Here is a 25,073-nt window from a genome sequence, read left to right as displayed (position 1 = left end):
GGTAGACAAGTAATAACATCAACTAATACAAACAACATACAGCATTAAATCAAATAGTTCCTACTATGATGTCTACAATATTAATTGTCATAGTAAACAGAAATTATATGACAATTATTGTCTACAATAAAAAAAGTGAGTTTGCAAAAGCGTTTACAATTTCAAATGGTAGACAGTGATAGAACAGAAGTGATGTAGGATGTAATGATTATGAAGGAGCAGAAGAGGAGATAGAAGTGAAAAATTGATAGAAGTAAAAATTTAAAAATTACAAAACAAAATAAAAATAGATTAATCAAACATCCTAGTCCTCAAAAACTGACCCATGAAAAATAACTGGCTTCAAAAATGATAGAAATGAGAAAAAACATCAATATGAATATGTATAAATGTCCATGAACCATTAAGGTCACAAACAGAAAACAAACAAACAAAGAAGACACAAAAAAACATGAAAAGTTAAAGAATTGTTTCTGTTGGAGTTCAAAAGATTCTCAGTTTCTCCTCTCAGCAGTGTTAGGTGGGGTTATCTGGAGTGTGATACTGCACCCTGTGGGTGGATTGCTAGAGTAAGAGAGATAATCCCACAGGCACAATTCCTGGAGGTGGGGTTTAGGTTTAGGTGGGCTCCAGGCTCTTTGCTGAATACCAGTTGGTCTGGAGATTTTATATCAGTGTACCTCCAGGCCCAGCAATTCCTGGTCCACACTAGAAGACTGTTATCTCAGGGATCTCCTTGGGTTTCACTGTTGTGGTGGAGCCAATTCTTAGCCATTATGTCACCTGTGGACCACACTTTTCCTGGCCTCGGGTTTAGTCATCAAATCCAATCTCTCCCTCCCATGCCCTTTTAAATTCCTGGTCAGGTGCATTTCTCCCAAGCCAATCCTGCAAGCAGCCTGATTAGAGGGATAGAGGGAGAGCCAAGTAGGTTTCCACAACCAGTATTCCCCTGTGTAAACCTCTCTCCATGCTTGATTTTCTCCTGATCACTTAGGCACAGTCTGTGTCATGCAGTGTGCGTTTTCCAGGTCTGAATTTCAGGCCAAACTCGGGTTTCCCAGGAAGCGACTTCCCCACTTGCCTGGCCCCACACTGCACCGTGGCTGCAAAATGGTTCCTTTCTCTGTCTTCTGCACCAGGAGAGAGTTGGCTTCTTTCCTGCACAAGGATATTGTGCACTACTCCATTCAGTTTAGTCTAGCTGTGTCTTTCATTTCTAAACTCCCCATACCTCCAGGCCTCCCAGAAAATGTGGTTCCTTAATTCCCTTATTCTCCCACTTTGCTCACAGAGGGAGTGCTCTTGCTGGTGCCTCCGGCCACGGTAGTAGCTTTGGCACTGGGGATTTTTTTCTTTATTTTATTGTATCCAACCTCCTGAGTCCCTAATCTGCTTAGTATTAAATTCCAGGAAAGCCCTTTCCCTTCTTTTTTATTTTTTTGCTGAGAAGCTGCCTAACTGCTTTCTTGGTTTCATGCCACACAGCAGCTGGGAAAGCAACCTTTTCTATTCTACCATCTTGAAACCTCTCTTGAAGTATCTAAATTTTAATTCCTAAGCCATTTATACCTATATTATTAAGAGAACTATATAGTCTTTCAGTCTGAAATAGTTATTTTGATTACTTTATTTTCTTTCTAGTTAAGTATTTATATTAATTTGTACATATGTCCATTTTATTGGTAACTATTTTGTGTTCTATTTTAATATTTCTTATTAACTTTATTTCACATATGCATTTTTCCCAAGCCATTATAACCCACATATTTTTATTGACTCTTAACTACATTTTACAATTTGTTTAGCCCTCTAAGGCCTTCTTGACTTTCTGATCTCTCTGGTAGGAAATTGTCATGTTTGTAAAGATGAACTCCATGGTTATTTATTTTGTATTAAATTAGATTGTTAAAGTTCCTTAGTGGTGTATGTGTTTAGATGTGGTATACATATATGGGAACTTCACACATATTCTTAGTATCATTATAGAAAAAGAAAGATGCCTAAAAATTCAAGCCTTAAAGAAATGACTGTTGAGGTTGTTTCCTGTCAATTGTACCCAGTGACTGGTATCTACATTTTAGTGAATATATTGCTTTTTCTCCCGGGGTTATATTCCCAGTGGGATCACCAGGTCAGTTCTTTTTACATTTGTGTAGCAATTTTATGTCTGACCTGAATTTGAGTGTGATAGGAAAGCAAAAGTGGTTTGTGATTTAAACAGGAATTGTTGGAAGTAATACTGGAATTTCACACTGACTGTAGTTAAATATTCATCTTTATAGGGGATCGAAGTCTTCCCTATTCCTTCCCAATAACATATCTTCATTTTGCTTTGTGGCTAAAATAGAAAAGATTGATTTATTCCCAAATGATGAACCTTGAAAAATCCCAATCCATCTCTAAAGTTTCACTTCTTGAAGGTAAACTTTATCGTGTCTGTAATAACTGGACCCTTGTCAATTTTGTTTATGTAGTGTTTAGTGTTAAAATGCAGAGCACAGAGTAATTCATATAGCTAGGCCGGGAGATAATAACAAATCAGGACTATAGGAGTTTTGGTGTTCAAATTATACTAGGTCTGTTCATATTTGAATTTCTATTTTGTCTCTTGCTTTGAAGCTTTAATATCAGTGTTATTCCTTCCTATAATCCCTTCTCTTTGAACACAGAAATATTAGTTCTGTAGCCACACCAATTTTAAATGTGGATGAATATTGTGTTTTGGTTGCCTTTCTCTCCTTTATTCTGCATGCACTTTCTTCCTCCATTACATAATAAAAATAGTAGCATAGTGTCAGTTCAAAGAGATCCTTTTCTTAGTTACTCCAGCATATTGAATTGGGCTGGGGCATGATTTCTTACTGAGACAAAGCAAAAGTAACAAATGATTCCCAGTGAGTTGTCTTGATGATATAGTTGCATTATAGAAAACTGAACCTCCATGCTTCAGGTTACATAAATACTAAAATCAGTGTTTCTTCTCTCCACAGCTTTTTCTCTTCAACTTTTATCCCTTCCTGCAAAGGTTTCTGCAGCCCCACCAGAGAGGTAACCTGCCCACTTGCTACCACTTGCCATGTCCCCTTGGTGATCTTAGTGTTAGAATAGCTATCCAGAGCCTTTTGTTTTGGAATCATTAAAGACCGTGTTAGGCTGGGTGTGGTTGCAGTCTTCTGTAACCCTAGTGAGTTGGAAGGCTGAGGCAGGAGGATTGCAAATTTGAGACCAGCCTCAACAATTTAGACCCTGTATCAAAAAAAAAAAAAAGGACTGGGGGGTGTAGAGCAGAGGTATAATGCGCCTAGATTCATTCCCCAGTACCACAGTCAATCAATTAATCAATCAATAAGATAGTGTTAGGAGTAGAAATGTGTTCTATAACAGACAAGGAGAGAGAAGCTCTTACATTTTCTTGGTATAGTCGGCCATGGGTTAGTTGTTCTAATTAAAATTAATTCTAATTAATTTTAAAATTAAAATTAATTCTAATTAATTTTAAAATTAAAATTAATTCTCATCAATTTTAAGAAACAATTATTTTTTAAAAAGAAATTAGACCTTTTACCATAACTTTAGAATAGGTAGCAGAATTTTATTTTAACTGTTCTCATTAGGTTTTTGTGCATTTTCATTTAAAAACAACATAAAAGCAGGAAACAAGATGTTTTGTCTTTGAATTTGAACCAAGATAGGAAGGAAACATTTATTGTGAGGCTCTAACATGCGCCAAAGCATGTGTTAAGTGCTTTCCTTCCATCATCTCATCTAGCCTTCATATGAATACTGCAAGGTGCAGAAAGAAGCAAAATGAAAAGAGTCAGTCAGCAAATAAATGGCAAGTCAGGATTTGCTTCACTTCCTTTCACCAAAGGCCTTGTTCTTTACATATACTGTACTGCCCCTTTGAAGAGAGAATATGTGTATTTGCTTATGTTTGTATTTATTTATTCATTCAACAAGTATTTAGTGATTTCTATGGCAGGCATTGTATTAGACACTAAGAATTTCACAATGACCAAGAAGTCCTTACCCTCATAGAGCTTACATTCTAGATAGAGAGAAAGATAATACAGTACATATGTCAATGTAAAAGATAAGTGTTTTGAAGAGAAAGGAAGCAGAGTAGGGACAATAGGGAGTGCTGGGGCAGGTTCTATTTTATTTTTTTTAAAGAGAGAGAGAGATAATTTTTTTTTTTAATATTTATTTATTTATTTTAGTTTTCGGTGGACACAACATCTTTGTATGTGGTGCTGAGGATCGAACCCGGGCCGCACGCATGCCAGGCGAGCGCGCTACCTCTTGAGCCACATCCCCAGTCCCAGGTTCTATTTTAGATTGTGTGGTCAGGAAAGACCTTTCAGCAAGGCAGCAACTGAGCAGGTAGCTGAAGGGAGCAAAGGGGTGAGCCATGCAGATAGCTGGGGTTGGGTGTTCTAGGTAGAATAAACAGCTGTTGCATAAGGCAGGAATATGCTTGCCATGTTGCTATATATTCTGAGAGGCAGAGTGATAACTGTGACCTTTCTCATCTCTTGTGTTTTTAGAAGTAACAAAGATCCTTCTGTTTGCTGCACAAGCTTCTCATCACCTAGTACCCCCAGAGGTGAGAACTCTTTTTTTTTAATTATTATTTTTAATTCTAATTTGTTATATATGACAGCAGAATGCATTATAATTCATATTACACATATAGAGTGCAATTTTTCATATCTCTGGTTGTATATAAAGTATATTCACACCATTCATGTCTTTATAAGTGTACTTAAGGTAATGATATTCATCTCATTCCACCATCTTTTTTACCCCCATGCCCCGTTCCATTCCCTCCCATCCCTTGGCCCTACCTAGAGTTTGTCTAATCCTCCCATGCACCCCCTCCCAACCCCAATATGAATCAGCCTCCTCATATCAGAGAAAACATTTGGCATTTGGTTTGTTGGGATTGGCTAACTTCACTTAACATTATATTCTCCAACTCCATCCATTTACCTGCAAATGCCATGATTTTATTCTCTTTTAATGCTGAGTATTATTCCATTGTGTATATATACATGTTTTCTTTATCCATTCATCTACTGAAGGGCATCTAGGATGGTTCCACAGTTTAGCTATTGTGAATTGTGCTGCTATAAACATTGATGTGGCTGTGTCTCTGTAGTATGGTGTCCTTTGGTATAGATCAAGGAATGGGATATCTGGGTCAAATGGTGGTTCCATTCCCACCTTTCCAAGGAATCCCCATACTGCTTTCCATATTGGCTGCAACAATTTGCAGTCCCACCAACAATGTAGGAGTGTGCCTTTTTCCTCACCAACACTTATTGTTGTTTGTGTTCTTAATAGCCACCATTCTAACTGGAGTGAGATGAAATCTCAAAGTAGTTTTGATTTGCATTTCTCTAATTGCTAGAGATGTTGAACATTTTTTCATATATTTGTTGATTGTATAACATCTTTTGAGAGGTGTCTGTTCAGTTCCTTGGCCCATTTGTTGATTGGGCTGTTTGTTTTTTTGGTGTTTAGCTTTTTGAGTTCTATATACCGTAGATTAGTGCTGTATCTGATGTGCCAGCACTAAATTTGCTCCCAAGATGTAGGTTCTCTATTCACTTCACTGATTGTTTCTTTTGCCAAGAAGAATCTTTTTTAGTTTGAATCCATCCCATTTATTGATTTTAATTCTTCTGTTATAGGAGTCTTATTAAGGAAGTTGAGGCCTAATCGACATGATGGAGATTTGGGTCTACTTTTTCTTCTAAAAAGCACAGTGTCTCTGGTTTAATTCCTAGGTCCTTGATCCACTTTGAGTTGAGTTTTGTGCATGGTGAGAGATTGGGGTTTAATTTCATTTTGTTGCATTTGGATTTCCAATTTTCCCAGCACCATCTATTGAAGAAGCTATCTTTTCTCCAATGTATGTTTTTGGCACCTTTGTCTAATATAAGATAACTGTAATTATGTGGGTTAGTCTCTTTGTCCTCTATTCTATATCATAGGTCTACCAGTCCATTTTGGTGCCAATACCATGCTGTTTTTGTTACTATTTCTCTGTAGTGTAGTTTAAGGTCCGGTATAATGATGCCACCTGCTTCATCTTCTTGCTAAGGATTGCTTTAGCTATTCTGGGTCTCTTATTTTTCCAGATGAATTTCACGACTGCTTTTTCTATTTCTTTGAAGAATGTCATTGGGATTTTGATTGGGATTGCATTCAATCTATAGATTGTTTTTGGTAGTATGGTCATTTTGACAATATTAATTCTTCATATCCAAGAAGAAGGGAATTCTTTCTATCTTCTAAGGTCTTCTTTAATTTCTTTCTTTAGTGTTCTGTAGTTTTCATTGTAGAGGTCTTTTACCTCTTTTGTTAGACTGATTCCCAAGTATTTTATTTTTTTGAGGCTGTTGCAAATGGGTTAGTTTTCCTCGTTTCCCTTTCAGAGGATTTGTCACTGATATAGAGGAAATGCCTTTGATTTATGGGTATTGATTTTGTATCCTGCTACTTTGCTGAATTCATTTACTAGTTCTAGAAGTTTTCTGGTGGAATTTTTTGGGTCTTCTAGGTATAGAATCATATCGTCAGCAAATAGTGCTAATTTGAGTTCTTCCTTTCCTATCCGTATCCCTTTAATTTCTTTCATCTGTCTAATTGCTCTGGCCAGTGTTTCAAGAACTATGTTAAATAGAAGTGGTGAAAGAGGACATCCCTGCCTTGTTCCAATTTTTAGATGGAATGCTTTCAATTTTTCTCCATTTAGAATGATGTTGGCCTGGGGTTTAGAATAAACAGCTTTTTTGATCTTGAGATATGTTCCTGTTATCCCTAGTTTTTCTAGTGCTTCGAACATGTATGGGTGCTGTATTTTGTCAAATGCTTTTTCTGCATCAATTGAGATGATCATATGGTTCTTATCTTTAAGTCTATTGATGTGATGAATTACATTTATTGATTTCCATATGTTGAACCAACCTTGCATCCCTATGATGAACCCCACTTGATCATGGTGCACTATCTTTTTGATATGTCTTTGTATTCGATTTGCCAGAATTTTATTGAGAATTTTTGCATCTATGTTGACTAGTGATATTGGTCTGAAGTTTTCTTTCTTTGTTGTGTCTTTGCCTGATTTTGGAATCAGGGTGATATTGGCCTCATAGAATGAGATTGGAAATGCTCCCTCTTTTTCAACTTCATGAAATGATTTGTAGAGTATATGTATTAATTCTTCTTTAGAGGTCTTGTAGAACTTAGCTGTGTATCCATCTGGTCCTGGACTTTTCTTGATTGGTAGACTTCTGATGGCGTTTTCTATTTCCTTGCTTGAAATTGATCTGTTTAAATTGTGTATGTCATCCTTATTCAATTCATGCCTGTAGAAATTTGTCAATGCCTTCAGTATTCTCTATTTTACTAGAGTACAAGTTTTCAAAATAATTTCTAATTATTTTCTATATTTCTGTAGTGTCATGATATTTCCTTTTTCATCATATATGTTAGTGATTTTTCTCTCTCCTTCTCTTTAAGGGTCTTTCAATTTTATTTATTTTTTCAAAGAACCAACTTTCTATTTTGTCCATTTTTTCAGTTGTTTCTTTTGTTTCGATTTTATTGATTTCAGCTCTGATTTTAATTATTTCCTATGTTCTGCTTTTGGTGTTGATTCATTCTTTTTCTAGCGCTTTGAGATGTAATGTTAGGTCATTTATTAAGACTTTTTCTTCTTTTAAGGAATGAACTCCATGCAATGAACTTTCCTATTAGTACTGCCTTCATAGTGTCTCAGAGATTTTGATATGTTGTGTCAGTATTCTCATTTACCTCTAAGAATTTTTTAATCTCCTCCTTGATATCTTTTGCAACCCATTGTTCATTCAGTAGCATATTATTTAGTCTCCACGCATTGGAGTAGTTTTGTTTTGTTTTGTTTTTTATCACTGATTTCGAATTTCATTCCATTGTGATCTGATAGAATGCAGGGTAGTATCGCTGCTTTTTTGTATTTGTTACGAGTTGCTTTGTGGCATAATATAAGGTCTATTTTAGACAAGGATCCATGTGCTGCTGAGAAGAAAGTATATTTGCTTGTTGAAGGATGAAATATTCTATATTTGTCACTTAAGTCTAAGTTATTGATTGTATTATTGAGTTCTATAGTTTCTTTGTTCAGCTTTTTGGAAGATCTGTCCGGTGGTGAAAGACGTGTGTTAAAGTCACCCAGTGTTGTTGTATTGTGGTCTATTTAACTCTTGAACTTGAGAAGAGTTTGTTTGATGAACATAGATACTCCATTGTTTGGGGCATATATATTTATAATTGTTAAGTCTTGTTGGTGTATGGTTCCCTTGAGCTGTATAAATGTCCTTCTTTGTCCCTTTTGATTAATTTTAAAGTCTACTTTATTTGATACAAGGATGGAAACCCCTGCTTGCTTCCACAGTTCCATGTGAGCGATATGAGTTTTCCCAACCTCTAACCTTCAGTCTGTCTTTTCCTCTGAGGTGAGTCTCTTGGAGGCAGCATATTCTGTATGTTAGACATTTTCATTATAATGTGCCTTGGTGTGAATCTGTTGTGATTTTGTACATTTGGTGTCCTGTAAGCCTCTTGAATTTGGTTTTCCAATTTGTTTTTCATGTTATTATTTCATTGAATAGATTGTCATTCCTTTGGTTTGGAACTCTATGCCTTCCTCTATCCCAATAACTCTTAAATATGGTCTTTTTATGCTATCCCATATTTCTTGAATATTTTGCTCATAGCTTCTTACTATTTTCACTGTGTGGTCTACATTCTTCTCAAGATTATATATTTTGTCTTCGTTATCTGAGGTCCTGTCTTCCAAGTGGTCTAATCTGTTGGTGATGCTTTCAGTTGAACTTTTAATTTGGTTTATTTTTTCTTTTATTTCAAGGATTTCTGTTTGGTTTTTCTTTAGAATATCTATCTCCCTATTAAAGTATCTTTTACTTCCTATATTTGCTTACGTAGCTCTTTGTTGAAATGATCTTTTGCTGCCTGTATTTGCTCTCTTATATCACCCTTAAATTCACAGAAACTTTTAATCATGTACATCCTGAACTCCTTATCTGTCATTTCCTCTGCTGTGCTGGCCATGGATTCTAATGATGTGGTATCTTGATTTGTTTGGGGCACTTTCTTCCCTTGTGTTTTCATGTTGCTCGTGTCTTTTCCTTTCTATCTCTATAGATCTGAGGCGTTACTGTTTTTACCCTATAGGTTTATAGTTCCCCTATAGGGTTCCAATACCTCATCTTTGAGGGGAAGGACAATATTAACAGATCCCAATATAAACAAAATACCACCTAAAAACAAATAGTTGTTATTAAGACGTTTATAGTTTGGTCACAGTGTACAGAAATGGTGAATTCAATTATTATCTACAATATGATCAGTAGGTTTGTAAAAGGGTTTACAGTTTCTGATGGTGTACACAGAACCAGGGGTGAGGTGTAAGGTGATATGCTGAGGAGGTAGGAGGTGAAGCTATGGAGTTATTATATCTCAGGAAGTGTGAAACAGAAATCTAAAGAAGAAGGTTAGTAGCAGGAGAATAGAGAGGCAGTAATTTGGGGTAGACAAATAAGAGGGAAGACGGTAGAGTACATAAGACAAACCCATGTATTAGAAAAATAAAAAATGTTAAAATAGTAAAAATTGGAGAGAAAAAACAAGAAAAAGAATATACAACACAACTGTATTATACTATTCAGTCATCTCAGTCCTCAGTAGCCTAATTCATGCAAAGTACTTGGTTTCACATATGTTGGGGATGTGAGGGCGGGAGAATAAAGAGGGAGAAGGAAGGAAAACAAATCTCAAAGGGAGAAACAAGGATTGTTTTGGTTGGAGATCAGTATATTTCTTACTTCCCTTCTCATCCAGTAGGTGGGGTTGTCAGTTCTTAGTTGGCATCTCCGCCCTCAGGATGGTGTGGGTTACCAGGGTGTGAGGGTTGGTCTTGGTGCAGGGCACCTAGAAGTGGGGTATGGCACCTGCCTGTCCTGTTGGGAGACTGCACCTCAAGAATCTCCTTTGGGGTCTGCTTCTGTGATATGGGCGCCTGGTCTTATTTCCTCATCTTGCCTATAGACCTCACAGTTTCTGCCCTCTAAATCAGTCTCTAAAGTTATCTCCCTCACCCTCTCCCTTTCTACTTCCTAACCAGGAATCTTTCTCTCTGGGAGTCTTGTGTGTTGTACTCTGATGGCTGCACGCCTGTAGCAGAGGGTTGTTTTGTAATAGGCACTCACTCTGCTGAGTTAGCAGCTGCTGGGGATTGGGGGGGCAATTAGAAAACTATGGGTACCTCGCTATCTGGTGTTTCAAACTTGCAGTTGCCCAGACTAAAGGTGGTGATGGAGATGACCCGAGATGGAGGCTGCTGCTTTCAGGGATGGAATGTCAGGTCAGGTTGGAGGAGCCGGGCGATGGCGTTGTACCATCAGTTCAGAGATGAGCTCTGAGGCATGCAGTGTGTTGCTTACAGCTTTCTTCAGAGCTTGTGATATCCCCAGGTACAGGCAGTTTATCTCCAATAGGGGACTATGGCAGTAGCTGCAAGTCCCAAGATGGAGGCGACCGGGGGGTCCACATGGGAGTTGCACCCGGAGTTCTTGCATGTAGGTAGCAGCTTAATGTTCTTCGTGGGAGCAGCATCTGGGAATTCTGTGCCGGTGCTGATGCTGGTGGTTGCGCTAAGGCACCCAGAGACCTGCGTGGGCGGGTAGTCGGGAGTCAGGAGTCTTTTTGTAACGCTTGAGGTCTGGGTCCCTGCGCAGCAGGGTGGCCATGATTCCTATGCGGGATCAGCTGTAGAGGGGTCCTCCATTACTTTCACCAAAGCAATATTCCCAGAAATTGAAACCCGGGTCACAGGGTGACACAGAATGCTGCCTCCTCTGGCCCATCATCTTGGATCTCCCAAGGTGAGAACTCTTAACCTGAACTTTGGATCTAGTGCACACAGAGCAGTGCCTGCCCCTATTAGATATTCCTTTTTAAGTGAGCAGAGGAGATAACTAACCCTTAAGAAGATATAATACAGAAGTTCAGTTATACAGTTTTTAGAAAGTGAAATTTGGGGGTTTTTTTGTTTTGTTTTGTTTTTGACAAGTTGAGAATACTACTTAGTTTGCTAACCAAATAATTTTATGATTGGGAGAGATCAACAATATCAATTTATAGTCAAAGGTGGTAATTTCTTTGATTAAAACAGCTTTGGATTATCCTGTGTCAAAGCAGGGTTTTTGGTTTTTTTTTCATTTATACTAAAAAATGATATTAAAGAGGAATAAAATTTATTTTAAAGGTTAAAAAAGGTTCAACTCCAAAGTGGCATATTTTAATCTCTCTTTCTTAGTCATGATTCCTCCAACTCCCAACTGAAGGTGGAAGGCTATTTTTCCACTATGAATAATCTGTTGTCCTTTCATCTTCAGGTGTTTGTGAGGGTACAGACATTTCACTTATATTCATCTCTTCTTTTGTTCCCAACTCAGATCATTCAATCAGTGCTCATGACCGTGGCCAACAATTTTGTTACTGACAAGAACTCTGGGGAAGTCATGACAGTAGGGTATGTAGAACATGGTTGGGGGCAGTAGATATGTTTTCAATGTACTAGATTTGCTTTAAGTTACCAAGTTGTGTAATTTCAGCTGATAGTATGGCCTCTAGAACAGCAGTTTAAAATACGCTTGAGGCTTGAGTCTTTGAGGAGGCTTGATGTTTTTATTTTATTGGTCATAATTTTGAGAAGGGAACCAGAGATAATCTGCTTATTCTTCTAATCAGAATTTTTTTTTTTTTTTTTACTAGTTTTACACTTTGAATTGAATGATTATTTGGCTACCTCAGTATTTTTTTGTTTTTGTTTTTTTATCTTCCACCATGAATTTGTGTCTTACCCTGGAATAAGTGATATATTATTGAATCAATCTTCAATTTTAGGGCAAGTCAGTGGCCCTTTTGATTAATTAAAAATTATTAATGACTAAATCATCTTGGTAAGTAAGTGATATACTAAACAGTAAGTAAGTGATATACTTTGTATTTCCCTTGAGAAATGTTACTGGGAGAATAGCCCAAAGATTTTCCGTCTTTCTTGTTTAGCCTAGTCCCTTCTTTCCTTAGGGTTGGCAAATAAATACTGCCATGATTTAGTTTCCTGACATTGCTCTTCATGCCACTAGCAGCAAAAATTGCTGTAATAAAAGCCCTCTACCCACTTAACATTCTCTACTATACTGCAGTTTTAGAAACTTAGGCCACATAAAACGCAACTTGTATTCCTTTTGATTCTTTTTTTGAAAAATTTCTTAGATTTAACCACCACTTTTTCTTTTCTAGAATTAATGCTATAAAAGAGATAACAGCTCGATGTCCTCTTGCCATGACTGAAGAACTTCTCCAAGACCTGGCTCAATATAAGACACATAAAGATAAGAGTAAGTTGCATGTTATTCTCTGTAAGCCAAAGAGTATAATGTTTTTACCTCTTTGCTTCTTTACCTCTTTACCTTCTTTGCTCCAGAATTTGTAATTAAAGGTATTATTTTTGTAGATGTGATGATGTCTGCTAGAACTCTGATTCAGCTCTTCCGGACACTGAACCCTCAGATGTTACAGAAGAAATTCCGGGTAGGTGAACCCTGTTTATGTTGGTCTAAAGGTTATGGTCTTTTGAATTTTATTACAATTTGGATTTAGGTATTTGTGATAGTTTTGAGTACTGGTGATGCACATGGTTTTATTTAAAGTTTGAATACAATTGATTAAATACCATTACCTTAAATATTTTGTGGTTGGCTTGTGTTCTTTGATGATGACTGTTTTTTATAAACCTGTCAAGCTGATTAAACTTGATGATGCCAGTATTAAACAAGACTATTTCCCAGCCAGGTACTACCTCTTTCAAGGGCAGAAGGATGCTTGTATATAAAGAAAGAGATGGTACTTTGGACACCTAAAATATTTGAACAGTTATTCTTTAATAGCTGCCAATTTCTTGATTTGAGAAAATTGTGGACAGCATTCTGACTCAGTATTTACTTTGACCTGAGATATAAACAGAATATTTTGTCATTTGATTATTTCCATTTTCTGTAGTGCTCCCATCTCAATTCATAATCTTAGAGAATACCTTTCATCATTGATGTTTTACAATATGAGTACTTTATTATAAACAATTTCTTTTCCTTTAGGGTAAACCTACAGAAGCATCTGTTGAAGCAAGAGTACAAGAATATGGTGAATTGGATGCTAAAGATTACATTCCAGGAGCAGAGGTTCTGGAAATTGAGAAGGAAGAGAAAACAGAAAATGATGAAGGTTCATTTTTCTTTCTTTCTTTGATGGTACTGGGGAAATTGAACCCAAAACCTTTTTTGTTGTTGTTGTTTTTTGTTTTGAATTTTTAACATTTTATCATTGTAAATATATTTACTGCAACTTTACAGTTTAGTTAACAATTATATACAAATAGACTTTTAGCTATAAAATCCCAACTGGTTACATCTAAATCACTGTTCTGAAGAAAACAAATTAGAAGTCTTCCAGTCCTTTAACTTTACCTTTCTTAAATTATATAGGAAAAATAACATCTGATAGTTTTGATTTCAAGTTACAGAAGAGGAGGTATTATCACATTTTATCACTTAGGAACCTAGGGCCTTATGCATGCAAATCAAGTGCTCTGTCCCTAGGCTATATCTCCAAGCTATGAAGGTTCATTTTATTTCACCATTATTTAGGGAGAAAACCACATGGCAAGATAGGAGACTTGAAAGAGAACTGGAAACATTATTATGTGGGTGGTTTTATATATACCAGACCAAAAAGATGGGACACTGTCTTACAGATCCCAGGGAGCCACTTTATTGAAATGTCTACAAGGTTATTTTATGCCCAGAATCTTTTATTTAATTCTCTGAATAACTGCAGCTAGTTTCTCATACATGCATAAATATATTTAGATGAGTTAGTCAGATACTTGCTATATGCCCAAGTTAAATGTATAAGCGCCATTTTTTTTTTAATGTGCTTTATTGTCTGTCATCTTTACTAGATCATGAGCTTTATTAGGGCAGGGACCAAATCTCTTGTTTACCATTGAATCACTAACCAATCACAGCATAATAATATCTGCACAATTCCCCAAGATCTGCTTAGTGAATGGTTAATGAACTTCCATCAAATCATGTTTTTCATAGATAAACAGTTATATAATATGAGATCTATGTTGTTCTAATTAGTTATACATGGCAGTAGAATGCACTTTGACACATCATACATAAATGGAGTATAACTTCTCGTTCTTCTGATTATGTATGATGTAGAATCACATTGGTCATATAGTCATATATGCACATAGGGTAATAATGCCGAATTCATTCTACTATCCTTCCTACCTTCTCCCCTTCATTCCCCTTTACCTAATCCAAAGTAACTCTATTACAAGTGCCATTTTGATGGGCACAGTTGGCTCCGTGAACATGGACTCTGAAGTCAGTCATGGTTTTTGTGATTTCCGTGTAGGCTACATTTTTTGGCTGTGATATTTAACTCTGGGGAATGATCCTTTTCTGCCAAGTTGTGATGACAGTTTATTTATTTTTATGTGGTGCTGAAGATTGAGCCCAGGGCCTCGCATGTGCTAGGCGATTGCTCTACCACTGAGCCATGACCCCAACCCCAGTGTATAGTTCTTATTCCTTAAATTAACTAAGTTGAGAGGGCTTATTTAACAACAAACATTGCTCAAGTTTTTGTCAGTGGAATATGTATTTAAGTTTCACTACCTTACTTTTCCATTGTATGATTTATTTCAAGTTGTTGTAAATATTCAACATAAAGTGGTAGTTACATCATTAAGCTCTTTTTCACACAGATGAATGGGAAAGTACCAGTCTCAGTGAGGAGGAAGATGCCGATGGTGAATGGGTTGATGTGCACCACTCTTCAGATGAAGAGCAGCAAGAAATTGTAAGTCATAAAATCTCCTCTTACAAGTGCATCACTCTGATGGTTATTAAGATATAATTTTTGCTGGACCTTGTGGGGAGACTAACATTTGAATGGCTGAGCTCTCACTTGAGCTGGTAGCCATTTAAGCCTTTGTTTGTGTACTCTTAAGTCTAAGAAACTAAACAGCATGCCCATTGAGGAGCGGAAAGCCAAAGCTGCAGCCATCAGCACTAGTAGAGTTTTAACTCAGGAAGACTTCCAGAAAATCCGCATGGCCCAAATGAGGAAAGAACTTGATGCTGCCCCTGGGAAAGCCCAAAAAAGAAAATACATTGAAATAGACAGTGATGAGGAGCACAGGTAAAATGCATTTTCACCAGGTCTTCAGTCAGCTTGTGTGCAAATGAAAGCCTCGGGGAAAGGAATTGCACCCTTATTTCTTATTTTATTTTTCCCTCATCCCAGGGGTGAATTACTTTCTCTTCGGGACATTGAACGCCTTCATAAAAAGCCAAAGTCTGACAAGGAGACAAGACTAGCAACTGCTATGGTGAGTGATACATTAACATTAAAATGAAATATAATCTGGATTTTGTATAGCCATAGAATGGCAATTTTTTAAATGTCTTAAATTAACAAAATAAAATGTACAGATATTAGATGTTGTATTAGATGAGTTTTGATTGCTGTACATACCATGTGACTATGTTCATGGTATTAGGAGATTCACCCCACCATGAATGCTTTTATCTGTTTAAAAAAAATTAGCTTACTTAATTCCCTTTCTGGGAATCTCTCTTACCTCACCAGGCTGAATTATGACTTTTCCTTCCACTGAGCTTCCTCATTCCATTGCAGTACTTCAGCCATTGCTCACTGGGACTGAGCCCTACGGAGCAAGGACTGTGTTCTGTCTGTGCTGTGTCCTTGGTGTCGGATAGAGTGCCTGGCAGAGAGGAGACATTGACTTAGATTAGATATCTTCTGAAGTGTGTTATTTCACAAATATCAATCTTTTTGTGCTGATAGGCTGGAAAGACAGATCGAAAGGAATTTGTGAAGAAGAAAACCAAAGTGAATCCATTTTCTAGTTCTACAAATAAAGAGAAGAAAAAACAGAAGAACTTTATGATGATGCGGTATAGCCAGAATGTCCGGTCAAAAAACAAGCGTTCCTTCCGAGAAAAACAGGTGAGTTCCACTTAAAGCTGGGTGGCTGGAATGGTACTATAATTTGAGCCCACTTATATCTGAGATGAGTTGTGCTTTCTGAAGACTACCACAGTGTGTACCTTGGTGCTAATGGGCACTGTTGGAAAACATCAAGAGGTGGGAGGCAGTCACGCCACGTAAATCCTGGACCTGACTTAGTTGGGACTCAACTGTGTGACACGTGGGTTAGGGGTTGTGTGTCCATTTTTCTTCTTTGTCAGTAAAGGGGTATAGCCAGCTGTAGTGATGCACACTTGTAATCCCAGAGATTTAGAGGGCTGAGGCAGGAGGACCACAAGTCAAGGCCAGCCTTGGCAAGTTAGGGAGCTTTTGTCTCAAAATAAAAAAGGGCTGGGGCTGTGGCTCAATGGTAGAGGGCCTTGGGGCTCAGTTCCCAGTACCACATGCTAAAATAATCTGTCATTTGATCTGTGAAATATACTATTGAAATTCATTGATATTAGCAATTGTATGCCTGGGAGTTTTAGAAAGGAGTGATTTTGTATGGTAATACATCAGAAACCCTTTCAGGAAAACAGTCCAAAACAAACTTCTATTTTGGTATAACCCTTCCTATATATTTATACCCTTTTGCAAAAACCTTTCTGTTTACAGGCCTTTGGGTTTTCATTTTATTTGTTTGTAGCCTTTGAATGGTAATCCTGTTCTGCTCAGATGGCTTGCTTATTTTAGTAATTCATTATAGTAAAATAAATTTATGCTTTTTTGTATCTTCCCCTCCTGGGAAGAACATATCAGAGTATATCTAAACATCATTTTGAAGAATCTCCAGGAAATCAGGTCCAGGCTAAAATAGTCCCTCATTCTGAACCAGTGTTCCTAAGTAGATGACAAGCCTGCCAAGTCTGAATGTTACAGCCTGTCCTCTAGGGCAGCACTATGTCTGTGTGGGAGCCAAGTCAGGGTGACCTGAATTAGGTACTGTTTAAACTCTCCCCATCTGTTTTTTTAAATCTTCCACGCTGTGGGTCAATACATCATGTAAGCAATAAAGTGATGGCATATTTAATAAAGGCTGAAGTACTTTAAATTTTGCCACAAATTGACTTAAGCCCATCATTCTAACTTTCATTGGCCCTTAATAACTATTTTAGGTGGCCTTGCTCTATTACGTAGTTTATGTGACCTGCCTACATTTTAGCTAAGTGTGTCATCCATCCCCTACTTCTTTTTTGTTTTGTTTTTATTTTTTGGTACCTGGGATTGACCCAGAGGCACTTAACCACTGAGCCAAATCCTCAGCCCTTTTTAAAAAACAAAAATTTATTTAGAGACAGTCACACTAAGTTGCTTAAGACCTCGCAAAGTTGCTGAAGGTGGCTTTGAATTTGTGATCCTCCTGCCTCAGCCTCCCAAGTTGCTGGTATTACAGGCGTGTGCCAACTGGCTCCTACTTCCAGGTTTTTAACATGCCATTTTCAGCATATAAAAAAGCCCTGCCTTGTTCCTTGTCAATACCTCATAAAATCTCCCTCTCAAAGAGTAAAGTTTAAGAATAAATTTAGAGTTCGTTGGACATAAACCTTGACTCAGAAATGTTATTTCCAGGCTGGAGTTGTGGCTCAGTGGTAGAGCACTTGAATAGCACATGTGAGGCACCACAATCCTAAGCACCACATAAAAAATAAAAAAGAAGCCTGGCAAGGTTGCATATACCTGTAATCCCAGTGGCTCAGGAGACTGAGGCAGGAGGATCACCAGTTCAAAGCCAACCTCAGTCAGCAAAAGCAAGGCGTGAAGCAACTCAGTGAGACCCTATCTCTAAATAAAATACAAAATAGGGCTGGAGATATGGCTCAGTGGTCAACTGCCCCTGAGTTCAATCCCCAGTACCAATAAATAAATAAATAGATGATAGATAGATAAATAAATAGATTAAGAAAAAAATAAAATAAAGATATTCTGTCTGTCTATAACTAAAAATATTTTTTAAAATGTTATTTCCTGTTCTCTAGTTTTCTTACTGAAATTAATCAATTTCTGTGTATATTTCCTTGCCTTATGTTTTCTTTAAAGTCTCTTTTATTATAAAAGTTTGGATTTCATATTTTCTCTTTCTTTAGAACATTTTGTTCAATTGAAATATACAAATCATATGTGATTTTTAAAGAAAAAAGAAATGAAGTTAATTTTAATAATATATCTTATTTGGGGCTGGGGTTGTGACTCAGTGGTAGAGCACTTGCCTTGCACATGTGAGGCACTGGGTTCGATCCTCAGTATCAAATAAAAATAAAGACTAATAAAGATATTGTACCCATGTATAACTAAAAAATTTTTTTAATTATATATCTTATTTAACCTAGTATATCAAAATAGTATTCTAATGTAACCAATATAAAAATTATTAATAAGATAGTTTACATTCTTATATTTGAACTAATTGAAATCCAGCATCTCTTTTATATTATAGCACATCTCAATTTGAGATGCTCATCTTCTCTGTATTGTTCCAGTTTTAGTATGTGTACTGCCTAAGTAAGCACAAGCCGTGTTTCAAATGCTCAATAGCCACATGTAGTTCATGGCTGCCATAATGATCAGCTCTACTATACAGCAACCTCAAACTGTCCCATGACCCATGCACTCTGTGGGGATGCAGCATCACATCACATTTTCCTTTGCCCCTCAGTGGTATTTCACTGTCTGAAATAAAAGATCTTTTGTGACTAGAATATGTACATGAAGTCTTACTATAAATTTTTAGAATAAATAAAATGATCTGGGGTTGAGACTAGAAGAGGAAAGTAAAGCATATGAGAGAGAAAGAGAGAAAGATCTTATAGGGATTTTTAAATGAAAAGAGGAGGCTGTACCTGTTCCTTGTGTTCACTTGGTGGCATTGAAGGGGAAAAGGACCTCTGAGAGTCACCTGTGCTATTATAGTTTAATGAGCAAAATTAAATCTATGCAACCAATATTAGCTTAAACATACAGTTTTTGCAATATGGCTTTAACTATACCAGAGCTTTCCATTAATTTGTTTAATCATTATACAACATGAGCAGACACAGTAAATGAAGTATGCAGATAGAAAATAAGACACAAATAAATCTTGAGAAATTCCTCCTTAGCTAGGCATTGTGGTGCACACCTATAATCCCAGTGGCTTTGGAGGCTAAGGCAGGAGGATCTCAAGTTTGAGGCCAGCCTAGGCAACAAATGAGTCTGTCTCAAAAAATAAAAAGGTCTGGGCTTGTAGCTCAGTGGTAGAGCACCCTTGGGTTTAATCTCCAGTATCAAAAAGAAAAAGAAAGAAAGAAAAGAAATACCTCTTTTTGGCCAAATTAGATTAAAATGAACTTGCCAATTTTTTTTCTCTTAAAGATACTATTTTTCCTGTCTACAAAGATACAAAGACATACAAAGCCCATGTACAAGCTAAAGACAAGGAATCAATAACTTAAATCATAGAATCCAAAAGGGTTGAACATTTAGATATAATTCATGCAGTTTTGATCCAAAAAATGTTTTTTAACAAAGCAATCATATCAATCATTCCTTGTTAAAATTCATAATCTAGAGACTTTTATAAGTTTGAAGGACAAAGAGTAGTGCTGAGGAATTAATGGAATAGTTTTCATCACACACTTAAAATGTGTCTTGGCCTTAGTTATGTTTTGTAAAAATTGGATTTATTCTTGATAATCTATAATATTCTGGGGGTTTTGTTTTGTTTTTGTTTGTTTTATTGTTTGTTTTTGAGGAAAATGGTAATCTTTAAATGGCCCATATGTTTAGTTTATCTTGGAAAGGTGACCTTTATTCCTGGCACTCAGGAAATTGAGGTAGGAGGAGAGCTTGAGTCTAGGAGTTTTTCAAATTTTTTCACAGCAAGACCCTTAGTGAAAAAATTTAAAAAAGAAAAAAATGTGTAAGTGGTGCTCATGTTCAGTAGGATATAAATGATTTATAAAAGATGATTGTGAATAAAGATCTGCTTTTCTATGTTAATTTAGACAGTATGTCCTATCCACAGCTCGCAAAAATTAAGAGCTGTGTAGGTCAGAGTAGTACTGAGCAGTATCCCTGGAGACAGGTGATATGCAAGTCGCAACATTCAATACACCTGCTCTAGTTGTGAGCCTTGTTTCCATGAGTTGGGAATAGTATTTAAGAGCATTGAATGTTTCCTAGCAGTGTAGAGGCCCCCACCCTGAATACAGATTGGATCTGTTAGGGAATATTTCATTATTTGTAGTTTTTCAGGATGATTTATGATTTAGTGATTCCTTTTTTGTACATTCCTTATAACCAAATTAACATAATGGGATACTCAAGACTTATCACTTTTTTTCTTACCTTCCAGCTGGCATTACGAGATGCGCTGTTGAAAAAGAGGAAAAGGATGAAGTAACTTCCAAGCAAGTTTTTCATTTCAAGGAGAATGCCAAGTTTGTGTCACTACTATGAAAATTAGTAAATCAAGAATGTTTCTTACATTAAAAAGTCCAGAAGCACTATATGGTAACAACCACAGTAAACTTGGTAGCAATTTGGTGTTTTTAACTTGGAGATGGGTAGTAGTGGGAATGTTTAAAATGTAAATAGTAGTGATATTATAAAAACATTTTCATTTAAACATTCATGCAAAGAAAAACATTGAATGCCTAATAAGTGTCATTCTAGATATAAAATTAAATGAGCCACAGCCAGTTCTCTCAAAGCATTCACAACTAGTGTGGGAAGGGAGGCAGGTATTATATGTGTGTTTACAGTTCATTGTAAATAGTTCTCTTGCAGAGATCGGTTTATATTTCTGTGGGGTCACTGAGGCCTGATGGACTAAATCTGCAAGGGTGGTAGTTATGTATTCTCTTAAAACAAAACAGGACGATGTTACAAGAGTAAGAGGTTCTTACTTGTAAATAGGCTTACCTGCTAAAAACAGGTCCCTGCTGTACAGACTTTGGGTAGACAATTTAGCTCTTTTAGTCTATCCAAAAGATTTCAGTATTTTTTTTAATGCTATGTAAAGGATTTTTTTCTTCAGACCTCATTTTTTTTAAATAGCCTTAAGGATAAATTATAATTTTGAAATGTCTTTGTTTCATCCTTTGATCTGTGCTCTTCCTGTTAGTTTCCTCAGCTTCCTTGGACTCTTATCATATTTTCAACTCATTGTTTGCCTTGTCCTCAATAAAGGGTTTCTAATATCAAATAGGTACTCTTTTGTATGTGCAATAGTGTATGTTGTTTACCAGTCACACTTAAGTCAATTTCAGGAGACAGTTTGTTTGCATTCAATTGATTGCACTTAGAAATAGTTTGGTCCTTCTACCTTAGGTTTTTTAGCTGATCTTGAGGTAAATGAGAAATTTGTTATATGTTACTTCAAATTTGAGTAAAGGGCAATTTTCTGCCAGAGTTAGAACAACTTCTAAAATCACTTCCCCTGTTCCCTTTGCAGTTTTTTTGTTCATCTTTTGAATTCAGTTTCAGTTTTATTTGAATGAAACTTTGTGACTTTTGCCCAAGATGTTTCAGATCACTGTTAGGCAGTTAGTTGAATATAAGAGTCAACTCCCAGCAACTTGATTGTTTCATGGGATTGCCCAATACAAATGTGTTTATTTCAGACCCTTTTCTTTTTCTTTTTTTTTTTCCTTTGTGGTAATGGGAATTGAGCACTTGCTAAGGCAGGCACTCAACCACTGAGCTATATTCTCAGCCCTCCCCCCTTTTTAACATATATTTTTTAGTTGTTGATGGAATTTTATTTTATTTATTTATTTATATGAGGTTCTGAAAATTGAACCCAGTGCCTCATTCATGCTAGGCAAGCACTCTACCACTGAGCCACAACCCCAGCCCTTCTTCAGCCCTTTTTAAATTTTATTTTGAGATAGGGTCTCACCTTCCCAGTCTGGCCTCGAACCTGTGATCCTCATGCCTGAGCCTCCCAAGTTGCTGGGATTGCAGGTGTATACCCAGCTTCAGACCCTCTTCTTTGTGTATTTTCAAATGGGGTATCTCATGTGTCTGAAGTCAGGAAGTGAATAAAATCCAAAATAGCATAGTTGATAGTGTCCACAGCTTTGCTATGTGTTTTCTGATGGTGCCTGGAAGTTTCATCTTTCCCTTGTATTTCCCCACCCTACTTAGATACCAAGATGCCAAAGTTTTTTCTGTGCTCTAACTCCAATTCTGCTGTGGCCTCACCCTGCTCTTAACTAGCCTGAGGCTTATATGCAAGATAAAGGTACCTGGCTTTAAAAGATAAATTCTTCTTAACTGTTTGCTTTAATCCCACAGTCTCTTATTTATGGTTACTTTTAATAATGTATCAGTTTTCTCTTGAGAATTTTTCTTTTTACTGCTAATTTGAAGATCAAATTCTCACAAATTGGATGCAGCCAGCAAAGGTCAAGTAACTTTGCGGGGTGACTTTAATCTTGAAGAAGTCATCAATGTTTAAAACTTTTTAGTCTCGAACTTTCCTCGGCACTGAGAATGTGTCCATGTCATGATGCACTCGCATTGTCCAAGCTCATAATATATAAAAGCGGTATGTAAATCTGGAATGCTGACCTGTCATCTCTGTGATCTTACTAAGTTCCACTAGTAAATTAGCTCCACGTGAGGCAGAGATTTTGGTCTGTTCTCTGCTATATTCCCTGTGGTAGTTCAGTGTCTAATATGGTATAGAGGGACTAGGAAAATGTTTGAACATATGATTTAATCTCTGTCAGTTTTCTGTCTGTAAATATACCAGCTCCCTCACTGACTATTTTGAGAATTTTGAAAACTAATGTTTATAGGCATTTACCATGTTATCTGACACAAAGAAAAGTTTCAGCAAATTTCTCATCAAAAATTAGCTACCTGTTACATTGGTTTTTGCTTAATTTATTTAAAATAAAACAGCAATTACATTTGCTACAAATATTTTGTCCCTCAAATCCAATTTTTTGGATTACTAGTTTGAAGTATAAAAATGTATGTTGAATACCCACTGTATACAAAGTACTCTGCTAGGTGCTGTGTGGTTTGTAGACAGCATTTGTCCCTTATTGAAACTTTCAGTGCATTGAAGGCAATAGATTCACAAAATGACTTCATAATACAAAGCAGCTTACAAAAAGTTGTCAGAAAGGTACAGTTATACAAAAAAGTATGGAGGTTCATTTCAGTCATTTCTTAATACATGTCAATGTTAAAACATCACATGGTCTATCATAAATAGATCTAATTTTGTCAATTAAAAAGCGCAGCGCAGGGTGTGGTTGTAGCTCAGTGGTAGAGTGTTTGCATAGCACTTGTGAGGCACTGGGTTTTGTCCTCAGCACCAAATAAAATAAGGTATTGTGTCCATCTACAATTAAAAGTATTTAAAAAAAAAAAAAAAAAAAAGTACAGTATTAGGGGATCATAAGGAAGGGACAGATCAGCTGGCAGGAAGGTCAAATGCTGGTTTGCTAACAAACTGATGCTTATAATGGTCAAGGTAACCAGTAGGAAGACATTCCCAAACTGTACAAGAAAAGTGTGGTTTAAAAGTTGAAATAATTTTAGTATGATTTTTAAAAGGTTATTGTTATATAAATTTTAATTTTTTATATTCTAATTCCTTGAAAATTTTTATATAGGGTATTACATTGCAATTGTTTTAACTAAAATGTTCAGTCATTTTGAGTATTAATACTATTTTAAATAAGATGTTTAAAATATATGTAGATAACATAGTTCTGTACTTTCAGAAATTTAAGAAATATCTTGAATATGATTAAGAAGAGGGATAGGGTTATAGCTCAGAGGTAGAATGCTTGCTTAGCACTTGTGAGACACTGGGTTTGATCCTTAGCACCACATAAAAAAAAATAAAGAAAGGTATTGTGTCCATCTACAACTGAAAAAAGAAGATAGGGCAATGACCTAGAGCTTTTTCTTTTACAAGATCAAAATTGGAAACAACTTTCACAAGTGTAGTATTTGGTCTGCACTCGAATTAAAATGCAAGCAAAAGTAGCACAGCTAATGCTATATTATTGAAAAAGAATAAACTCGTATAGGACGCTTTTTGTGTGGTAGTCTTATTTCCTTTTGCTGATTCTACTTTTGTGTTTTGTCAGTCTGATCTCAATACAGAAATGTTTAAGTAAACTATGATTTATCTAAATGATGGGATATATAATTATATAGTCATTAAAATGTTTTTAATAGGAAATATATATTATAACTTAACAAAAAACAAAGCTTTTTACATGTAAGAAAATGGAAAATAATAAAAGCCCTAGAGAAAATATACCAAATATTAAATATAGTTTTCTTTAGTGTTTGGAGCATTTTTGTTATTATGTAAGAGGCAAAATAAACTAAATAAACTTCTTAATTACTCTCTTCCCTCATTTAGTCATTGGGGCTAGAGTCATCTTTTTTTGGGACCCTCTGGTTCTAGCCAACGATGCCTGATATTAGCAAAAGTACTATTAGTACAATTCTTTGGGGAAACTATGCACCAAGAACTTAAAAATAGTCATAACCTTTGGCTGAAATCCACTTCGGAAAGTCTAATCTGAGAAAATGATCCAAAATATAGCTGTGTCTGTGACTGTTTTGCTGCAAAAAACAGTATGCGTTTTAAAATATCCTAACCAAAGTGGAGTTTGTCTCACTGAGTGTAGAGATGAACTGTTGATTCTCTGGGTTCAGCTTCTCTATAATGACACCAGGACCTTGGGCTCCTCTTTGGCTTTGTCATTCTTAGTGTGTTGAAGTAGGACCATGTTGAATGCTGGCTCTGACAGCTGTATGACCATGTGGAACTCACTCATTTCTGCATCTCAGTTTGGTCTGTAAAATGGAGATAATGCTGACACCTTGCCTTCTGTGTTTAAGGCAGCAAG

The 25,073-nt window shown here is 36.3% G+C and overlaps 1 protein-coding gene across 2 annotated transcripts in view; it reads left to right on the top strand.

Annotated features, from left to right (window-relative positions):
• Sdad1 (SDA1 domain containing 1) overlaps positions 1–24,248 on the top strand; it is a 44,434-nt gene extending 20,186 nt beyond the window's left edge. For both annotated transcript variants that reach the window (XM_027939773.3, XM_071614348.1), the window contains exons 12-22: positions 2,994–3,051; positions 4,551–4,609; positions 11,529–11,605; positions 12,379–12,476; positions 12,593–12,669; positions 13,233–13,359; positions 14,918–15,012; positions 15,164–15,354; positions 15,460–15,544; positions 16,024–16,185; positions 20,537–24,248. In XM_027939773.3, the coding sequence (XP_027795574.3) occupies positions 2,994–3,051; positions 4,551–4,609; positions 11,529–11,605; positions 12,379–12,476; positions 12,593–12,669; positions 13,233–13,359; positions 14,918–15,012; positions 15,164–15,354; positions 15,460–15,544; positions 16,024–16,185; positions 20,537–20,584 (1,077 nt within the window). In that variant the 3' untranslated portion in view covers positions 20,585–24,248. The remainder of the gene's footprint in view (positions 1–2,993; positions 3,052–4,550; positions 4,610–11,528; positions 11,606–12,378; positions 12,477–12,592; positions 12,670–13,232; positions 13,360–14,917; positions 15,013–15,163; positions 15,355–15,459; positions 15,545–16,023; positions 16,186–20,536) is intronic.
• Positions 24,249–25,073: the final 825 nt, after the last annotated feature.

Source organism: Marmota flaviventris, chromosome 7 (assembly GCF_047511675.1).
Source record: "Marmota flaviventris isolate mMarFla1 chromosome 7, mMarFla1.hap1, whole genome shotgun sequence".
In the NCBI taxonomy this organism is placed as follows: domain Eukaryota; kingdom Metazoa; phylum Chordata; class Mammalia; order Rodentia; family Sciuridae; genus Marmota; species Marmota flaviventris.
This window is presented reverse-complemented; position numbering and strand designations above follow the sequence as displayed.